Below are 21,439 nucleotides of genomic sequence, written 5' to 3'. Positions count from 1 at the left end.
AGTTTGGTAACCACTGCATGCTTAACCCATCTTCAAAGTTCATGATGCATTTTTGGATTATAAAGATGCTAAGGCTGTAGTTATCCAGTACGGTAACTACTAGCTATATGTGACCATTTAAATTAATTAAAATGTTTAAAATTTTAATTTGATTCTTTAGCTGCAACCACATTTCAAGTATTGCTAGCCATATATAGAACGTTTCCCTCATCACAGAAAATTCTATTGGACAGCACTGCTCTAAGAATTCCTACCATAAAGAAACCTGTTTAACTTTGTAAAAATAAATGTTTCTCTGTAGAGCTGTGTTCCAGTAGACATGTTTTTTGAAGATGATTGTATAATGATATAGCTTTTGCAGTGTGACTGTGTGATTGTGAAAACCTTGTGTCTGATGCTCCTTTTATCTATGGTATGGACAGATGAGTAAAATATATGGATTAAAAATAAATGAATAATAGGGGGAACGAATGTTAAAATAAACTGAGTAGATTCAAATACTAGTGATCAATGAAAGGGAGTAATAAGGGGTATAGAAAAAAATAGGGGGTACAAAGGTTAAAATATATTGGGTAGATGGAAATACTAGTAGTCAATGAGAGGGAGGGGTAAGGTATATGGTATGTAAGGTTTTTTCTTTTTATTTCTTTTTCTGGAGTAATGCAAATGTTCTAAGAAATGATCATGGTGATGAATATACAACTATGTGATGATATTGTGAGTCATTGATTATATACCAAGAATGGAATGTTCATATGTTAAGGACAAAAAAAAAAATCAATGTTTCTCCAACTTAGTGGTCAAGAGAAACTTTTTCCCCAGTAACATTTAAAAATATTATATGGAACACAGTTTGGATGATGTTCTGTACAGAAAAGAAAAATCTTAATGACAAAGGATCGTGTCACCTTCCTTAGAACAAGGCCAGAGTTGGAATTTGAGAATTGAGAATCATACCAGATGGCCTTCAAAATACTTCTTGCCCTAAAACCCTGTGATTTCCGTTTTTAGGCTTGCTCTCCACCTTTACTTAGTTGTCCTTCCTCAGCATTACTTCTGTTCAATGAAAGGCACAGGAACCCCAAGGGGAATTTGCAGTGAAAGGGTGGGAGTTACTTCCGTGAGTCTTAACACCAGAATCTGATTTATGGTGTGGAAACCAGTGCCAAGCACTATTGAAATAAGAGGTAGTGACTGCTTGGGTGAGTCTAAAGAATGTAAACTGGGAGATACCTTAGGTTTTTAAAAAGAGAATGACAGCCAAGGAGAGGTTACTGAAGATCAGACACAGTCAAGAACTGAAGCATTTGGGGAATGTCTGTGACGATAGAAAAAAATGTTCATATCCTCCATTCCAGAGGAGCCAAGTCTACATGAATCATTAGAAGGTAAATAGAGCACAACTGTTTTTCTTATGCAGTATGCACCATAAAAATTCAATTTAATATCTTAGCACTGTCAAGTTCTCAAATCTGAACAGGGAAGTTTTGAAAACTAGTTTTCTACCCATTTGGAAATGGGTCCCACATGACCAGGACTGATAAGGGTAGAAAGCTAGAACTGTGCCCTACTGGCCACGAAAGAGGCCCAAATTCCATGGATTCCATGTAAGGATTTTTATCAGGTTTGCATTTGCTGGAAGGGGCCCAAACCCACTCTTGGCTATTCTTTTTCCTCTTTAGAACCTCCTAATTCTCTGGATCTTAATGGCACTCATTCTCAGAGAATCAAGCTCACAGCCCCAAATATCAATCTTTCTTTGGACCAAAGTGAAGGCTCTGTCCTCTCTGATGATAACCTGGACAGTCCAGATGAAATTGACATCAATGTGGATGAACTCGATACCCCTGATGAAGCAGACTCTTTTGAGTACACCGGACATGGTAAGTTGCCGAGTTGACGAGGCTGAAGTCAAATTCAAAGTGAAAGGTTGACAATTGACAGTAGAAACAAACCTCCCATTTTGATGCCAGTGGCTCACTTCTGTCGTTTCTAGAGGTTTGTGTTTGTATCTCCGGTACAAGCTCTGACAGTTCAGAGCTTGAAGAAGGAGGTATGGTAACAGTGGTCATATATAGACATTACTCTTTTACTAACCCCCTACCTCTCTGCCAGGTGTGAGCTAGGCACTGGGGATGAGGGAAGACTGTTACGTGCTGTGTTGTAACAGAACTGGGGCTGGATTTGTGGGGCGGGGAGGGGAATTTAATCTGGAAGATAAAAATTGAAACTGGAAAATCGGGGCTTATCAATTCTTTTGTACAAGTTTCCATTGTTTGGAATGTTCTTTCCCCCAGATCCTTGCATGGCTGTTTCCACCTCCTTATTCAGACTTTAATTAGATGACATTTCCTCAAAGAGACTTCCTTGACCTCTGTAATCAAAGGTGCTCCTCACCAACCTAACCCTCTCCACTCAGTCACTCTCTATCCCAGAATTCAGGTTATTTTCCATATATCACTAACTGAAGTCATATTACTGGATTGTTTTCTGGTTTTTTGCTTGTTTTTTTTTTTTTCCCTTTCTCTTTCCACTGAAATGTGTGCTATATAAGGGTAGAAACTTTATTGTGGTGGCTGCTACTTCTGCAATAAAGAAAGACAGAAGGAGACACAGGTGGGGAAGTGAAGAAATAAAAAGAACATTTTTAGTTGCCAGATCCTTCTGATATGGATATTGACCTCACTTTCGTTCTTTCTCTGGCTCAATGAAATTTTATTAAGCAGCGTGTTATGCAGATGAGTAAAAATATGGAATAAAGATGAATAACAGGGGGAAAAAATGTTAAAATAAATTTAGAGTGAAATGCTGGTGATCGTTCAGGGGGAGGGGTGGGGGGTAATGGTACGTATGAATTGTTTTCTGTTTTCTTTTCATTTCTTTTTCTGAATAGAAGCAAATGTTCCAAGAAATGATCATGATGATGAATATGCAACTATGTGATGATATTGTGAATTACTGATTATATATGTAGAACGGAATGATCAAAAGTTACGAATGTTTGCGTTTGGTGTTTTTTGGTATTTAAAAAAAATTTTTTTAATTAATTAAAAAAAAAGAAGTGTGTTATGAACATTGTCAATGTAATAAAAACCACTGAAGTATATATCTGAATGTGGTTAAAAAGGGGAAATTTTAGGTGGTGATGTATATGTTACTAGTCTAAAAATTAAAAACAGTGAATCCTAATATAAACTATGGACTGTAGTCAATAGTACAATTATAATAATGTTCTCTCATCAACTATATCAAAGGTACCATGCTAATACAAAATATTAATAATAGGGGAAGTATATGGGAACTCTATTTTCAACATGATTTCTCTGTAACCTATAACTCCTCTAATAAACAAGAGAAGCATGTGTAAATATAAAGCATGTGCTTTAAAAATGGCATCAGTCAAAGTGCTTTTTGGGTGGGCAACGGTGGCTCAGTGGCAGAATTCTCACCTGCCATGCCAGAGACCCGGGTTCGATTCCTGGAGCCTGCCCATGTTAAAAAAAAAAAAAAAGGCATCGTGTAGTTTCTGTTTCACTGCTAGCTAGGGTGGCATTCTCTGAAGTTAAAATATTTGAACGAGAATTGCAGACACTGCTATTGCTTTTATTCATTGTAAAAACTCTTCTAGCCTTAAAAAGATGTAATGCCATAATTAAATGATGCCCTGACTTTTAGAGCCATGCTAATTCCAGCGATTTCACTCACAGGAGAAAATAATTAGGGAATTCATCAAATCAGTTCATTAATACTATCAATGGTTATTGAGCCACTAGGACTGTAACATGACCAGCACAAATTTAGACCCTACCTTTATCGTATTGCTTCATTTTATTTCAAGTTTAAAAAAATGGAAGTGGTTAAATTACTTGTTCCACATTTTATTAGGTTTAAGTAGAGATTTTGTACTGCACTTTTATCATGCTCATGAGTTTCTCCAGTTATTTGGGTATTTGGCCTTGTGGGTTGAAATGTCCAAATTGGGGATAGAAGGTCTAAATTCATATCCTTTTCAGACAACCAAGGGAGCCTTCCTCAGCTGCTCCACCACTACTAGTTGCTCCAGCTGCTCCAGCTGCTCCAACCACTCCAGTGTCCCATATTTTTTCCTGCTAATATATTGTCATATGTAGGAGTCATGCCTTGACTTAAAATCCCTCAGAAGCCAACTGTGGCCTGATCTTGCTATGCCTCTGTTGCCTTGGAGAGCTGTATCACACCACGTTTGAACCTTTTATTTTTATATATAGTAAAACCGCCAAGCAAAGTCGTGGTGGCTGAGCAAACTGGTAATTAAAGCTGTTGTTTGCTGACACAGTCCTTTTTATTTAGTTGACACAGTTACATTGAAAGAACCAGTTTAACAACTGCAGCCCTACTTTTAGGTCTTAAAACTCAAATGACAGACTTTTCATGTACGTTGAATTTTTATTGATTTTTCAAGTGAAAAATGTATGTTCGGACCCTGTTTTAAACAAACAAAAATTAAATGTTGGAAATAAAGTACATCTGAATGTCTATATTTCGTAAGCATGTAGATATAGATAACTGTGTAAGAGTCATGGGATATAAATACATTTTAGTTCTGAAGTGTGGAATCAGTGCTTGAAAACTGCATATTTTGGGGGTTTCTTACATAAGTAGTTTGAAAGTAGGCATATACATTTGAAACAAAATTGGAGTGTTTAAGGTACAGTTCAAAAGTATTTGGTCAGTTATTTATTTTATTTAATGAACACATCATAATGTTTTCATTCCATGTAGCAGGCTCTATCCTAAGTGCTTTATAAATATCAATTAATTTAATCTTCCTATCAACTCTGTGAGATGCATGTGATGTTTATCCCATTTTCTGGATGATACTACCGAGAGGTTAAGTGATTTATTTACGGTCACGCAGTTAGTAAATGACTCAGCATTCAAACCCAGAGTCAGTGCCCTTGACACTTGGTCCAGGCTGCTTTACTAGGAATAAACTTATTAAAATAGGCTAATATACTTGAATCTGAACCTGACAGCCCACCTTCACCATGACATTTTCTTTTATCTAGCCATTTTCATGATTGGAGGATGCTTGCTTTACTAGGTGCCTGAAGGACTTTCTCACCATTTGCCTATTTTATTCACTAACTTATTACCAAACACCTTGGCCACAATTTTGCCCAAAATGAAATTTTACTTATGGAAAAAGTTTGAATCTCAGCATCAAAAAATGTTAAATTGGTCTTGGCTTCTAAGCAGTTTTCTTTCTAAGTTTTCTTTTTTCTTAGTTTTCTTTCTAAGCAGTTTAGAGTTGTGTCCAAACAGTTGAGAATGATATTTTAAGGAACTGGTAAAATTAAAGCTTGATTTCCCTTGATATTTACAAAATGCCAAAGATATTAGAAATAGGTAGGTACTGAAGGACTTAGGAGGTCAATTTTACACATTAAGGGAGACCTGATTTTGTTTTAATGCTTTATAATATTAATCCCCAGAAAACTAAAAATATCCAATGGTCAGAAAATATGATGATCTATTTCTGTTTTCCAAACTAACTGCAAAGTTGTTTTTATCATAATTCAGATCTCAGCAAAGGCATATCATAAGGGAAATGGAAAAATGATAAAGACTTTTTACCTATTTCTGATAAGAATGTTATAAGAAGAATTGTAAATACTCGCATGTTCTCTTACTTTTCCTTCATAGGCTCTCAAGTGATATTTAGTGACCTTATTTAAGCTATCTTTTCTAAAAATAACTTATTATGACAGTTTTCTATTGTGAATAAGGCATCCTAATATAATTTCTAGATAATTGGGAGTCACTTACAACTTAACTTCCCTATCTACAGTCTTCCATTATTTTCACAGCCTGCAGGAAGCCAGATTATAAAACCGATTCCATGTTTAAACTCTGTGTATAAACTAATCAAGTGTTAAGATTATTTTGTTTTACCCTCAGGCAACCTTACAGCCTAAGGCTGTTGCCTAAAAGGATCATCGACTTTTGTGTGTGTGTGTGTGATTTGCTTTTGTATTTTTATATGCTGAGATTTTATTCTCAAATTAACCGCCTATCTGCTTTTTGTCACCAAAAGAATTTTAAAGACTCCTTAACTATATAAAATGCCCTTTCTATAACAAGAAAAACTTTCAACATAATGTCTTCTAAGGGTATGCACACGACAAGTGAAAGGTTATGATATAGAAAGCCAGGACCCATCTTCACAAATATGTGTCTCTTTTGGAAGGCCACAGCTAGTTAATCCTTAACATTAACAGTAGAATCCCCTCGTTGTGATATGTGTAGCACAGGACATTCCTGAGCTTGCATGCTAAGTCATCTCACAAAAGGCAAGAAGAAATCTTCAAGTTTGCTTCTCCCTGTATGCCCAGGGCTTAATTGACTACAACAGTTGCCAGGGAGAAAACCTTGTCATTGAGAAAAGAAGACAAAGAGAATCCAGCATTCCTTTAGTGAAGAGGGCATGGGATCAAAAATTAAATTTGGAGGACCTGAAGATAGAGTTAAATGAGATCTGAAAATTTTGAAAATAATAGGAAAATGATGGCTGAGAGAAGGAAGAGCAATGTCTGGTTACAGTAGAATTATTAAATCAGGAGGGTAGTGCTAATTTAAGGGAATAAATAAAGCTAGACCTCTTATTAGTTTGTATTAACTTCTATAAATTTTAACAGTAAGAGATCTTACTGTACCACCAGCTCTTACAAAACCTTTTTTTCCCCCTGTAGTAGTTAGAGTCAGTTGTCAACTTGGTCAGGTGAAGGTGCCTAGATCTATTGCTGTGGACATGAGCCAATGGCATGTGAAGCTCATCTGTCGATGATTATATCTGTAGTCGGCTAGGAGGTGTGCCTGCTGCAATGAATGATGTTTGATTTAATTGGCTGGATGCTTAAATGAGAGAGCGCAACATAGCACAGGCCAAGCAGCTCAGCATACCTCATCTCAGCTGGTGGTACAGCTGAGGCCTTTGGAAATGCAGAAGAAATCACCTCGGGGAAAGTTGTTGGAAATCAGAGGCCTGGAGAGAAGGCCAGCAGAGATCACCCTGTGCCTTCCTACTTAAGAAAGAACCTCAGTTGAAAGTTAGCTGCCTTTCCTCTGAAGAACTAACGAAATAAATCCCCTTTTATTAAAAGCCAATCCGTCTTGGTGTGTTACATTCCGGCAGCTTGCAAACTAGAACACCCCCATTTGCTTCAATCAAAAGAGGTAGAGAATGAGAAGGAACCCCAACAACTTTTCAGTTCCAACTCTCTGAAACATTAGGAATAACCTCATAAAAACGCTTAGCCTGAAACTTACACCAAAATGAGTGACATCCTGTTGTTTTTTTAAAAAGAGTAGGAAAATATTTATGTGTATATGTACATATATAATTTTAAGGTAAGAGTGTCCTTTCTTGCTCTGGTACCATAAGTGTCCTTTCTTGCTCTGGTACCATAATCCAAAAGCATAAAGAAAAATTAGCCAAAAAAAATTATAGAAGTTAAGCTCAAGGCAGAAAAATAGTTGTAACACATGACAAAAGTTCCATACATAAAAAGCCAACAAATAAATAAGTTCCACAATGTGCAAAGGATTGGACAGATACTGCCCTTTCAGTAAGAGAAATATAAATAGCCAGCAAATGTTTTGAAATTCTCATTTTCATTTTTAACCAAAGAAATTCCATTTAAAATGGCAAGCTGAATTTCATCTTAACTTGTCAGAAGTTAAAAGCCCTGATAATCTCCAGTGTTTTGACAGTGTGAAGAAACAGGCACCCTCATACATCTTGGTGTGACATATTCAAGGGCAGAAAATGTCCATAAACATTAAATGCTTATTCCCACTGATCCAGCATTCCATTGCTAGAAATTTATCCTGTAGCAATATGTGCACAAAGGAGGTGAGAAACCTATGCAAAGATATGTAGTGAAGCAACTTGATTATAAGGAATAGCATCAGCAACAAAATGGAATAAAATTAAATTTACATCAGTATGGGACTGATAAATTAAAAGACATTAGTAAAATGGACTCTTCTAGGGCAACTTTTTAGAATGAGCAAGATTTCTATTTATAGGGACATAAACCTATGCTGTATTTTTCGAAGCAAGTTGTAGAACAGTCTGTATAGAATGGGGAGAATATATGGAATAATTATACTTTTTGAAGAAAAATGTGTGTACCTCTGTGTGTGGGAAGAAGAATGTATGTCAAGCAGCAATGAGTGAAAGTAGTGTGTGGGGGGTCTTTGCTGATTTCATTAAGAATTTCCATATTCTTGCACTTTCATTAGGATGTTTTACTTTTATAACCAGATAAAAGAACCTGGTACCCATTTTTTTTTCAAACCAGGCAGCCTCAATAAAAGCATACAGAAAATACAACCAAACAACCCTCACCCCTAACCCATACAGATCACTGGGGTCATGCTAGAGCAGGCCAGAAAGTACAAACCTGATGAGGTGGTTCCCTCCAGACGGGATGGTGGATGGTCAGTTGAGTGCAAGGAAGGGCATGTGTCTACAGAAGACTCAGAAGACAAACCCACCTTAGAGCCTAGAGTTCCAAGGGAGAAGAGACCAGATGGAAAACAAGGTCCCAGGAAAGAAGCTAAGATTAGCTTGAAAGGGCCCTAACCCAAGTAGAAAGGGAGAAGCAGGAAGGGATTCATGGCAGGGAGTCTAATGCAGATGGATGGATTTGCACAAGTGAGGCAGAACTTGATCTGAAGCCAAAGGTTGCTTCTTTCTGTCCTGAGTTGGGTGTGGAGAGCTGGTGGGAAAGTGGTGAATGCCAGAGTGAGGCAAGTCTGCATGCATGGTGTTGCCTGTCCGTGTTGACAAAAAAAGGGGATTTTGCCTTTTTGCATTTTGCTTTTCTAAGTCATAGGCAATTAGACACTATTGCATGTATAATTGCAGGATCTTCTGTAACATATTGACTTTGTTGTGGTTTCCTTATAGTTTTACCTCTATTTTCAGTAGCCTGCCCAAACTTTTTTACTTGCTCATCTTCCCAATTGTTATTGTTTGCCTGCTCTGTGCAGATTTCCAAGCTTAGTGTGGAGTGGGTGGGCGGAAGTGTATATTAAAAATGATTTAGGCACAATTTCTTAGCCCAAAGTCCCTGTAATAAAATAAATGAGAGTGAGGCAATCACACATTTTAGGTACCATATGATAACTTAGTTTAGAAGAGTGGAAAAGGAAGGGTTTTTACTATATTTGCTTATTACCTCTGCGATCTGAGGCAAAGTACTTTGGAGTCAGATTTCGCATGTGTATGTGTCCATTATACTGCTGACAGTACTATCCCTGTACCTGATACATGGTTGATATTTAATAAATAATTGCCATTATTATTATCAAAAGGGCAAAAGAGGAATACCAGTACAGTACAGTGTAAATTAAAAAGTGCTTTCCATGAATGGAAAAATAAGAATGTTAATACACAGGATTACTGTGAAGGTTATAAATAATCATTTCCTTCAAATCACTTTTACTTACAAAGATTTCCATTTTAAGCTGTAGTCATACATGGAGTAAAAATAGAAACAATTGCTGCTTACTCTTTTAAAACTCAAAATGGGTGCTTTTTTTTAACTTTTTTTATTAATTAAAAAAAGTTAACAAAACATTAAGATATCATTCCATTCTACATATACAATCAGTAATTCTTAATATCGTCACATAGTTGCATATTCATCATTTCTTAGAATATTTGCATCACTTTAGAAAAAGAAATAAAAGATAACAGAAAAAGAAATAAAATGATAACAGAGAAAAAAAAAAGATTATACATACCATACCCCTTACCCTCGCTTTCATTTACCACTAGCATTTCAAACTAAATTTATTTTAACATTTGTTCCCCCTATTATTTACTTTTATTCCATATGTTCTACTCTTCTGTTGATATAGTAGCTAAAAGGAGCATCAGACACAAGGTTTTCACATTCACAGAGTCTCATTGTGAAAGCTATATCATTTTTCAATCATCATCAAGAAACATGGCTACTGGAACACAGCACTACATTTTCAGGCAGTTCCCTCCAGCCTCTCCACTACATCTTGAACAACAAGGTGATATCTACTTAATACATAAGAATAACCTCCAGGATAACCTCTCAACTCTGTTTGGAATCTCTCAGCCATTGACACTTAGTCTCATTTCACTCTTTCCCCTTTGGTCGAGAAGGTTCTCTCAATCTCTTGATGTTAATTCTCAGCTCATTCTAGGGTTTTTCTCAGTCTGTTGATGCTGAGTCTCAGCTCATTCCAGGATCTCTGTCCCACGTTGCCAGGAAGGTCCACATCCCTGGGAGTCATGTCCCACGCAGAGAGGGGGAGGGTGGTGAGACTGCTCGTTGTGTTGGCTGGAGAGAGAGGCCACATCTGAGCAACAAAAGAGGCTCTCTTGGGGTTGACTCTTAGGCCTAAATTTTAAGTAGACTTGACCTATCCTTTGTGGGGTTAAGTTTCATATGAACAAACCCCAAGACTGGGGGCTCAGCCTATAGCTTTGGTTGTCCACACTGCTTGTGAGAATATCAAGAATTCAACTTGGGGAAGTTGAATTTCTCCCCGCTCTCAGCATTCCCCGAAGGGGGCTTGCAAATACTTTTCCAGTCACTGATCAAATCACTCTGGGATTCTTGGGGCATCACTCTGGACAAACCAACAAAATCTCATGTCCTACCTGAGATTCCAAGTACTTATGACATTCAATCAAACTATCTACATGAGTTATATTAGGAAATGCTCTAGTCAAAATATAAATTTTGTAACAAATAAATATTTTTTGCTTTAGTCTCACACATAAGGTGACATTTTAAAGTATTAATTATCATCTATTTTCAGCACCCTGCAATAATGACATTCCTTTGTTCTTCCTCATGCAAAAACATTTTTAAAATTTGTACATTGTACATTTCACTATTATTATACACTCTAAGCATTCCTAGATTATACCATCTCGATCTTTACCATCTATCTTTCTTTCTGATTTCATTTATGTCCCCAGCCCTCCTCCTTCTATCATTCTCACATGCAGCTTCATTCAGTGTGTTAACATAATTACATTACAGTTAGGTAGGATTGTGCTGTCCATTTCTGAGTTTTTATCTTCAATCCTGTTGCACAATCTGTATCCCTTCAGCTCCAATTACCCAATATCTCACCCTATTTCTGTCTCCTGATGGTCTCTGTTACCAAGGAAATATTCCAAGTTTATTCACTAATGTCAGTTCATATCAGTGAGACCATACAGTATTTGTCCTTTTGTTTCTAGCTAATCACACTCAGCATAATGTCCTTAAGGTCCATTCATATTGTTACACACTTCATAACTTTATTCTGTCTTACAGCTGCATAATATTCTATCTTATGTAAATGTCACAGATTGTTTAGTCAACTGTCTGTTGATGGACATTTTGGCTGTTTCCATCTCTTGGTAATTGTTAATAATGCTGCTATAAACATTGGTGTGTAAATGTCCATTTGTGTTCTTGGCCTCATGTCCTTTGAGTAGAGACAGCATATAGATGGGTCCTGTTTTTTAATCCATTCTGCCAGACTATGTCTTTTGATTGGAGAGTTTAATCCATTAACATTCAGTGTTATTACTGCATGGTAGTACTTTCTTCTACTATTTGCCTTCTGGATTTTATATGTCATATCTAATTTTCCTTCTTTTTACCTTTACTCATAGTCTTCCTTTCTACACTCTTCTCCACACCTCTCTCTTCTGTCTTTTCGTATCTGTCTCTAGTGTTCCCTTTAGTATTTCTTGCAGAGCTGGTCTCTTGGTCACAAATTCTCTCAGTGATTTTTTGTCTGAAAATGTTTTAATTTCTCCCTCATTTTTGAAGGACAGTTTTGCTGGATATAGAATTCTTGGTTGGCAGTTTTTCGCTTTTAATAATTTAAATATATTATCCCACTGTCTTCTTGCCTCCATGGTTTCTGCTGAGAGATCTGAGCATAGTCTTATTGGCTTCCCTTGTATGTGATGGATTGCTTTTCTCTTTCTGCTTTCAAGATCCTCTCTTTCTCTTTGACCTCTGACATTCTGATTATTAAATGTCTTGGAGTATGTCTATTTGGATCTATTCTTTTTGGGGTATGCTGCACTTCTTGGATCTGTAATTTTAAGTCTTTCATAAGAGTTGGGAAATTTTCAGTGATAATTCCTCCATTAGTTTTTTTCCTTCTTTTCCCTTCTCTTCTCCTTCTGGGACACCCACAACACGTATATTCATGTGCTTCATATTGTCTTTCAAGTCCCTGAGTCCCTGCTCATATTTTTCCATTTTTTTCCCTATAGTTTCTGTTTCTTGTTGGATTTCAGATGTTCCGTCCTCCAGTTTTGAAATCCTATGTTCTGTCTCTCAAAATCTACCATTGTAGGTTTCCATTGTTTTTTTCATCTCTTCTACTGTGTCTTTCATTCCCATAAGTTCTGTGATTTGTTTTTTCAGACTTTCAGTTTCTTGTTTTTGTTCTTTCCTTGCTTTTGATGAGGTTTTCCATGTCTGTTCGTACATTCTGAATTAATTGTTTTAGCTCCTGTATGTCATTTGAATTGTTGGTTTGTTCCTTTGACTGGGCCATATCTTCAGTTTTCCTAGTGTGATTTGTTATTTTTTGCTGGCGTGTAGGCATTTAAAAAAATTACCTTAATTAGTTTATTCTGGAGATTGCTTTCACTTCTTTTATCTAGGGTTTTCTTGCTAGATGAATTTGTTGTCTATCTGTTCCTTGACATTCCATTCAGTTTTATCTGGACCTTTAGCTTAAGTTTTGTTTAACAGAGGAGAATTTTTCAGTTCTTGTTTTGTTGTTTCTTGCCCTGCTTGTGTGGTGCCTTTCCCCCACACACACACTTAGGAGGGTCTACTTAGATATTATAGACCCCAGCCAGATTTTCCCAGACCAAACTGGCCTCCTATCAGGAGGAAAGAGTCACCTGCGTCGGTTTTCCCTGAGGGTGAGACCCAGCAGGTTGAAAGACTTTCCTGTGAAGTCTCTGGACTCTGTTTTTCTTATCCTGCCCTGTGTGTGGCGCTGGTCTGACTGCAGGTCCCACCAGTGTAAGATGATGCGGTACCTTTAACTTTGGCAGACTATCCCTGCTGGGGACGTGGTGGAGACAGAGGAGAGGTTGTAGGCTGGTTTTAATGGCTTCAAATTACCAAGCCCTGGTGTCTGAATTCCTTGATGGAGGGATTCCACCTGAGTTGGGCTTCACCCCTCCCCTGGGGAAGGCACAATCTCCAGACAAGCCCCCAAAAGAGCTCACTTCTGCCTATGCCTGGGGCAGTTGCAGCCTGAAAAGTCCTGCCGCTGTATCCAGGGGCAGTCAAGCTTTTGTAGATACACAGCCCCAAAAACCTCTGTTTCCTTTTTCTTTTTTTTCGCCTTTTTTTCTGTCAGTCCTGCCCCCTTGGTGCCGGGGCAAAAATGAGCAACCTCTGCTTTGATCAGGTTCACCTAAGCTGGGGGCCTATTTTTAGTAGTCAGAATTTGTTAATTAGTTCCACAATTGGCGTTTGATTGTGCCCAGTCCCTGCTGCTAGTCAAGTCCTTTCCTTTTCCCTCTGGGAAGCGGCCTGTGGGGGAGGGGGACTGGCTGCCACAGCTTTGGGAACTCATGGTTCGGGGGGGGTGCTCGCAGCCGGTCCAGCTGGTCCAGACTGGGGTACACTGTGTGTCTGGTCACTGACGTGGCCCCAGGAGCTGTTCTGTACTGTTTCTGGTTATTTAGTAGTTGTTCTGGAGGACGAACTAAAACGCGCACGTTGTTAAGCCACCATCTTGACCCAGAAGTTGCTAATGAGTCCAAAATGGGTGCTTTTTTTCAGAAGTGTAAGAGTGAGGAGTACATTTTTCCTCAAAGGATTCTCGGTGGGCTTTTTTAATGCCTTTTGCATCCCCAAACTTAGGAGCTGTGTATATTTCCAGTCTACAAAGTTGTTTGTTTTTCACTTACTGCAGAATCTTTCTGTTGTATTTTTTGAGCATTTCTGGCCTACAAAGTTGTTTGTTTCTCACATACTGCAAAACTTTTCTGAAGCACTTTTTGAGATAGAATACATAGGAAGTAATATCAGATGTATGTCCTGCTGCATATCTGGAAGGGAAGGGGGCCCAGTTCTGTTGTAGGAATCTTAGAGTAGGGATCTAGGCTGGTAGTAGCCTAAGACATCAAACCAAGGACTCCCAAAAGACTCTGAACACTCAGGAAAGCCAAGAGATGTGGCCCATGAAAACCAAGAATATCTAGTCCAGTTAAATAGCCCTTCACCCCATCAGAAATACCTGCAGTCTTAATCCTGCATGATTAAGGATGTGTTAGGATCGTCTTAAACGCCATTGAACTACAGAGAGCACAAGACAGGGTGCCATCCCCACCTTCAGCTTGGCCTTAGCTATGGGTTCAATTGATCAATCAGTCAATAAATCAGACTTCACTGGGTGTCCTTTATGTGGTCAGGATGGTGTGAAGCCTTATAAGGGCTGGACAAAGCAGGACGCTCCATGAGGCTGACTCTCACAGGAGGTAGCTACAATCTGGTTGTCGAACTGCCTTAATTTGTGGCAGTCTTGCTCCTTCAGCCCTGCTCTGTGCTTCATTTCCAGAGGACCCTACAGCCACCAAAGATTCCGGCCAAGAGTCAGAGTCTATTCCAGAATATACGGCAGAAGAGGAGCGGGAGGACAACCGGCTGTGGCGGACGGTGGTGATTGGGGAGCAAGAGCAGCGGATCGATATGAAGGTCATCGAACCCTACAGGAGAGTCATTTCTCATGGAGGTAATCAGGCTGTTTGCAGACTCTGCAGATGGGGAAATGGGGGAAGCCCATCTTCTGTGCCAATTTCCCGAAAGCCACAGTCATCCAGTTTAGTAATTATCTGTCTGGAATTGATATCAGTTGGTAATAAAGGTAACTGAATGCTTCTAGAGTAATAACCACACCATGGCTTGTAGTAAGATTTTGACGCTAGAGGTGCTTCTAATTCCAAAAGTCTTTTGAATCCTCTTCAGAAGCTCTAGAAAATCGGTTTTCGATTCAGCCTGGCCATTTTCCCCCAACCTGAAATTTGCTTTTCTATGAGGTATTTTCAATCTATGCCTGACAAGAGCCCTTCTCAGTCAATGTCTCCATCTGCTTGATGAGAGACCAGGGAGAGAGGAAAGCTCTACTTTGTATTTCCAGAGCCTTTTCCAGGAGCCTGTGTAGCCTTGATTAATTTGGAATTCACAAAAAGTCAAACATGCACAAGCAACACATTTAATATGCTCGACTTGGGAAAACGTAAACAGCTTCTTGACTTTTCTGCTGCATGCATTTCTTTCCTGCAATCCTGAAGCCCCACCCTGACCACCCAGCTGTTCTGGAGAAAAGCTTTAAGCTGACAAAGCGATCATTGTTCTCTAAATCCTCCCTTCCTTATTGAGGATGAGGAAATAGGCCTTTTGCCACTGCATTAAACTTGTAACTTTTGCTTTCTAGCGAGCAGAATATTTTGTTATTTCAATGGAGCCTCCTTCTGCCAGCAGATTTTTCACCTTCCAGACCACGTGCTATTATGCCAAAAGGAGTATCAGGATTCCCCCCAGGGAACCGGACCATGGCAATGAGGGGAAATGCCAATTGGTGCCCTGGCCATTTCATTCCTTTTTTATTGCCTCACTATTTGACCTGACATGATGGCCCACTCGGAGCTGCTGTGGGGCAGCCTTTCCCAAAACCCTTTGGAAAGAGGGTTGGTCTAAGCTTGCTGAAAGTGAGAAGCCATTTTAAAGGGACAGACAACCAACCAGAGTCAACCCTTTTATTGTTTTTATGAAAACTATAACCTGAACATTATTTAAATCTTCCCAGAAGGCCCATACCTTCTTTGTGCCACCCATCAGGCATTTTTGGATAGTTTGCTTCTTTGGAGATAGCTCTGAAACAAAACAAAACAAAACAAAAGGCTGACTATAAAATTATCCCGTGCTCATTCTAAAAAGTTCAAAAAAGGGTAGAAAAGCCTGTCAGAGTAAGTCAAAGTCACCCAAGAATCATTCCTATAGGCCTTTTCACCCCTTGGTTCTTGAATGCAGAGACCCCTTCTTGTGAGGAGGAGGCCTGCCATTTTCTGCTGTCTTATTCCTGAGGTAGACTTAACTACCTGTCCTTTTAACCACAGTGATATAAGGTGGGTTGGGTGGATGATGAGCCCATCAGCCTATTGCCCAAATCAAGAGAAGGTGATTTTTATCAGCACATAAGGGTTAGAAGCAGTGGCTTTCTGCCTGTCACAGTCTTGTTGGAAATATACCACAGGCCTCAGAGCTAACCTGGTTTGCTCTGCTCTCCATCCCTGCCACCTACCCCCTTGGCATTCGCTTCTCTGCTTTCTGCAGCGTGAGCTTGTTTTTTTGTCTACGTGACTGCTGGATTTGTTTTGAAGAGAAAAAAGAAGGTTGCCTTTCCTCTCCTGTCCCCAACCCCCACCCCGGCCTGCCCCAGGCACTGGCTGCCATGACCCTGCCTCTGGCTGCCCCACCCTAATCATTAGCGAGATGCAGCCTTTTCCTACTACCTGAACAGCTTGTGTGCAGTGTAGGTCCAGACAGTTCTGAACTTACCAAAACTTTGCCTTCTGTGTTTGAAGCTGACCCCTTCTTCAAGGGGTCTTAGTGATCTCTTTGGCCTTAATGATAACCAAGCAATACCCCTTAGTTACCAAACTATTGGATTTGTCATCCTGGCTTCTGATGAGCATTTAAGAAGCAGCCCTCCGTAGTGCACACGGGGCTTGTTTCGGTCCTTGCGTTCGCTATGAGGAAGTTTCCCCATTCAGGCCAGTAGGAGAGTTCCAGCTGACCCAGGTTCTGTGCAGTACAGAGGCAAGATGGGGTCATTAAAAAGTTGTGTAAGGGAGCAGCAAAGTCTGCCAATAATAGCCAGGGCCTGCCTGGTGCCCACACCAGTTGGGAATACTGGCGCCCAAGGGCAGGATTTAGCCAACTAATTCAATCTTCATCCTCATCACTTTGATATGAGATATTACCTGAGGTACTATTTGCAGTGTGGAAGTGTGTAAGATCAGGGTTCAAGACCCTTCTTTGCCACTTGCCCATCCATAACCTTGGGTACATCACTGAGCCTCTCTGAGCCTCGGGTGCGTCATCCATCAAATGTGGGTGATCTCATGTGAGTGTCCATCTCCTCTGAATCCATGAGCAATATCCTTCCATCTGCTTAGATGAAAAAGCAAAGAAAGCTGTGGGTGGCTTTGATCTGCCAATAGTGTGGGGTCGCTTTGAGGCCAAGACTGGCTTTAGTTTTTATTTGGAACAGAGAGCACATTTAAATAACCAAAGACAACCATGCCAAATAATTGTAACAAGGAGTTTCCTTTCTCTTTTTTCTTTCTTTCTTTCTTTTTTTTTTTTTTTTACTTCTCTTATTTCATTATAGGAGATTCAGGTAATCTTCTCCACAGTATTGATGGAAAAATGACCCTGGAAAGAATGAGAAGAGTTGCTCGCTGGTGTGTGTGTGTGCATGTTTTGGTTGCGACTGTGACATCTTTCCTTCTCACTCCATTCTGTGTGCTGGCCAGCAAACATGTGTCACATCCCTTTCATGCCCCTGTGTTCCACCTCAGGTAAGGTTTGCATTTTTGCTTCAGAGGTCGCAGGAAGACCCAGATAGGACTATTCATGCACATCAGAGCACACACCTTGAATGTATCTCATGCTTATTGAGAATAGAGTGTAATAAAGTAAATTTAAAGGACAAAAATAGCCTTCAAATGAATTATGCCATTGCTACCAGCAACTTCACTCAAGTAAGGTGCATACTTTGGAATAGAAATTGAGCGGTTAACTGATCCCCTTGTAGGCATGTGGGAGGGATGGAAAAACAACAGTCCCATTATTTCTCACCGTTGCACTTCACCAGCCATTACTATTGCCAAAACCTGACAACAATGACCCCAGCTCTTGATTGAGGAGGGAAGCTTTCATGTGGAAATCTTTTTCTTATATTTCCTTTCTTTCCCTCTCTTGTTCTCACCCTCTCTCTTTTGCTCCTTCTTCCTTTCCTACAGCGCCTCTACCCCAAAATACAAAAGCCATCTTCCTTTGTAAATTGTATGAAAAGGGACATTCCTTACCTAGACAGTGATCAGGAAGTGGCAATTTGGACCCTAAATATTCCTTTTATTTGTATGAACTGGAATGTACGAGACAGTGAACGCTATGAGGTCAGACAGCATTGACACGCCTCTTAAGGTGATTTCTGAAGTAGTGTTTACAGACCCCCATCTTTCCATTCTTTCTCGCTTTTTATTTTTCTAATTTCCTAGGAATTCTCCAGAACTAGAAAAGTAGTCACAGTAACCAAGTACCCTAGAGCCAGACAGCTACACTTAGAAAGACGTTTTGTAAAGGAAGCTTTCTTGTTTCTTTTTAAAATTGGATTCATTATGTCTGTCATCCCTTTTATTGTGCCCCATCATTTTCCTTGTATGGAGTGTGAGTCTCATATCGTTGTGGTATTAGGATTAATGTAGCTATCCTGCCATATCCTTTTTGGATTTCTGTTTAGATAGGAATCTTCTTAAATAAAATTGTTTGGTGGAACAAGCATTTTTTTTTTTTTTTTTGATTAAAAGGTATCTCTCCCTGCCATTTTCCTTCATATTGCATTCCAAATAGAAGCTGGTAAATACCTACATATTACAATGCTGTTTTACAAACAGGTGTTACATCAGGAGTATGCTCACATATGTGACATCTAAAGTATGTAGCATAAACACTGTATACAACAATTTCCAATTAGTAATACACAGAGCCCATAATTTGCTGTATTTTTAGTTGGTTTCACTCTCTTTCCCCATCCTTTTGCAGTCAAGTCATACCCTCCATCTTTGTTGAGATCATCTTATTAAACTGCTTGTCAAGAATTAAACTCATCCAAACCTGTATGCAGCCAGGGTAAACTCATCCAAACCTATATGCAACCAGGGTTTCACTGCCACGTGTAATCGTCAGGAGAGAGACAATTCTGAAAAAATGAAACAGATTGAGCACTGGGAGGAGGCAATAAGGCCTTGTAGTGTGTCCTGTCCTGGCCTTGTAGTGTGTCCTGTCCTGCTACTCAAAGCTTTGAAGAAAACTCTACTTAATGATTGTGAAGCCCAGAACTGTGCCATATGACAGAAATTGCAAATGTTTAAAAAGGGATGTTTAAAACTTAGTTGCTTCCATTTTTAAGCATGGTAGTCACATGAGATCCCATATACCTCTCTGTAGGACTTTGACCAACACTTGCCATGGATTTCAAAGCAGAGCTTATCTGGGAAGGCAGAGCTTGTTTTCTTAAAAGATGGGGCAAAGCCAACATTATTTGAGCTTTCAAAAAAGTAGATAAAATCTCCTGGGATATGTTTGCATTCTCCTTTAACCCTTTCAAGTGTCAATGGCCCACACCCATTTTCTCAACACTATGTGCTAATAGTACCCTTCCCCACCATGGTGGTAGGAAGTAGTTGTCAAGTTTTCCTCGGAAAAAAAAAAGAAGACAGACTTTAGTCAGGCCCCTCTTGAGTTGCCCCTTAAGAGGCTAGACTCTGAGCTCTGTGCTTAGTTATTGGGCCTGCCCAGAACTTTCCATGTATCCCTGCTCCGCCCTTTGTGTCCAAGGACCCCAGAGGCAAGTGCACCAGTGACCTGGAAATCAAAATAAAAGTGATTTACTCATCTACTTACTAGTATATGGTCACTGGAGTGTGTGGGTCAAAATTATATTGCAGTTTAGTGACTTATTTTTCCCGTCAAGTTAACTGGAGCCTAAAACTAAAATGAGCTAAAGAAGATGAAACAGAACCTCTTTCTTATCCATTAAAGGAAACCAATAATATGTAGATTGGCATTTTTAATTATATAAATTAATATTCCATAAATTAAAAGCCCAGGCATCAAAATGAGTTGCCCTCTTGTCCTTTGAAAAGTTGAATATGTGTACACTCCATTCATGACTATATCCAACACGTATAATGCTCCATATTATAAGTGTGTGTATGCGTCTAGGAAAATAGAGTCGCAGTGTACATTTAAGACTCTCTCTAACATGTATGTTAACTACTAAGGATAATTCTATGTACATACATATGGAAGTATTTAGTTAAAACTACACCATATTCATTTTAAGATAGATCCGGTATACCCACGTGTGCACACTTGCCAAGGCTCCCAGATTTATCCTCTAGGTTAAATATTATCTTGTTAAGAGCTTTCAGTTGGTTAAAATGTCTTTTTGTTTGTCCCCCAGGATACTATGGGGACGGCCTAAATGCCATCATTGTGTTTGCCGCCTGTTTTCTGCCAGACAGCAGTCGGGCGGATTACCACTATGTCATGGAAAATCTTTTCCTGTGAGTGAAACTTATGACAAAGTGCATTGAATTAATTTATGTGGGCATGAAATGGCAGATAGAGCCCCTTTACTTAAAGGAGGTAGATGATGTGGAACATTCTAAGGCTTTGAAAAAAAAGGTGATGAAATCTTTGCCAAGGGACCCTGCTCAAGATACTAAAACCTTTAAAGGAGATCTTTTGTCAATAGAATGGATTCAAAACCAAATGAACACGTTTTTGGCCTACATTTTAAAATCTTGTAACACTTCCTTTGGGCGAAGTGTTTTTGTTCCCTGATAACAAGTTCTTAGTCAACTGATGATGACCTGGCTATGTTTTTATCTGCCCTTATTTAATCTTTAGTTGCCCTTAGTACTTGATAACGTTGTTGGTAATTTTAAAAGCCAGGTTTCTAACCCACACATTTTACTAATGAACCTGCGGTTTTTAAAAGGTGTCCCATTCAAATAAATGAACAATACTAATCCCCAGAGAAATGACCTTACATAACTGCATTCTTCTCAAGGTGAAGCGGTAACATGCACCACCATTTCTTAAATATCAGACAACCTGTGATTTAAATGTTATATAATTATGGTGTAAATAGAATGGAATATTTCATGTGGGAACTAAAAACACTCCCCTTCCTTCCTGTGATTAGATATGTAATAAGTACTTTGGAGTTGATGGTAGCTGAAGACTATATGATTGTATATTTGAATGGAGCGACCCCCAGACGGAGGATGCCAGGGCTGGGCTGGATGAAGAAATGCTACCAGATGATTGACAGACGGTAGGTGGACTCCACTGTTCAATGACTATTTTGCTATCCTTAACTACCCCTCATCTAATTTCTTTTTAATTTACCAAAGGTGCAATCATACTTTATGAACATTTGAATTATGCATAGTTGAAATAAAGAATTATAAAACTATTAATAAAAGTGTCACTTGATGCCCCAAATTTGAAATAAAGCAGATGCTTCTCAGATTTTTTGGAATGTTGTAAGCTCAAACCTGGCAGACCAA

At 39.1% G+C, this 21,439-nt stretch overlaps 1 protein-coding gene across 5 annotated transcripts in view; it reads left to right on the top strand.

Annotated features, from left to right (window-relative positions):
- Positions 1–21,439, top strand: part of PRUNE2 (prune homolog 2 with BCH domain) — a 292,485-nt gene that overhangs the window by 247,490 nt on the left and 23,556 nt on the right. For 4 of the 5 annotated variants that reach the window (XM_077148463.1, XM_077148462.1, XM_077148466.1 and 1 more), the window contains exons 11-14: positions 1,683–1,883; positions 14,632–14,805; positions 20,326–20,428; positions 21,073–21,204. In XM_077148463.1, coding sequence (XP_077004578.1) covers positions 1,683–1,883; positions 14,632–14,805; positions 20,326–20,428; positions 21,073–21,204 — 610 coding nt within the window. Of the gene's footprint in view, positions 1–1,682; positions 1,884–14,631; positions 14,806–17,466; positions 20,304–20,325; positions 20,429–21,072; positions 21,205–21,439 lie in introns of those variants that run through there. The other variant, XM_077148467.1, reaches the window with a different exon arrangement.

The sequence above is a fragment of the Tamandua tetradactyla genome, chromosome 2 (genome assembly GCF_023851605.1).
Source record: "Tamandua tetradactyla isolate mTamTet1 chromosome 2, mTamTet1.pri, whole genome shotgun sequence".
NCBI lineage: Eukaryota > Metazoa > Chordata > Mammalia > Pilosa > Myrmecophagidae > Tamandua > Tamandua tetradactyla.
The sequence above is the reverse complement of the archived record's forward strand: the minus strand, read 5'-3'. Positions and strand labels throughout refer to the sequence as shown.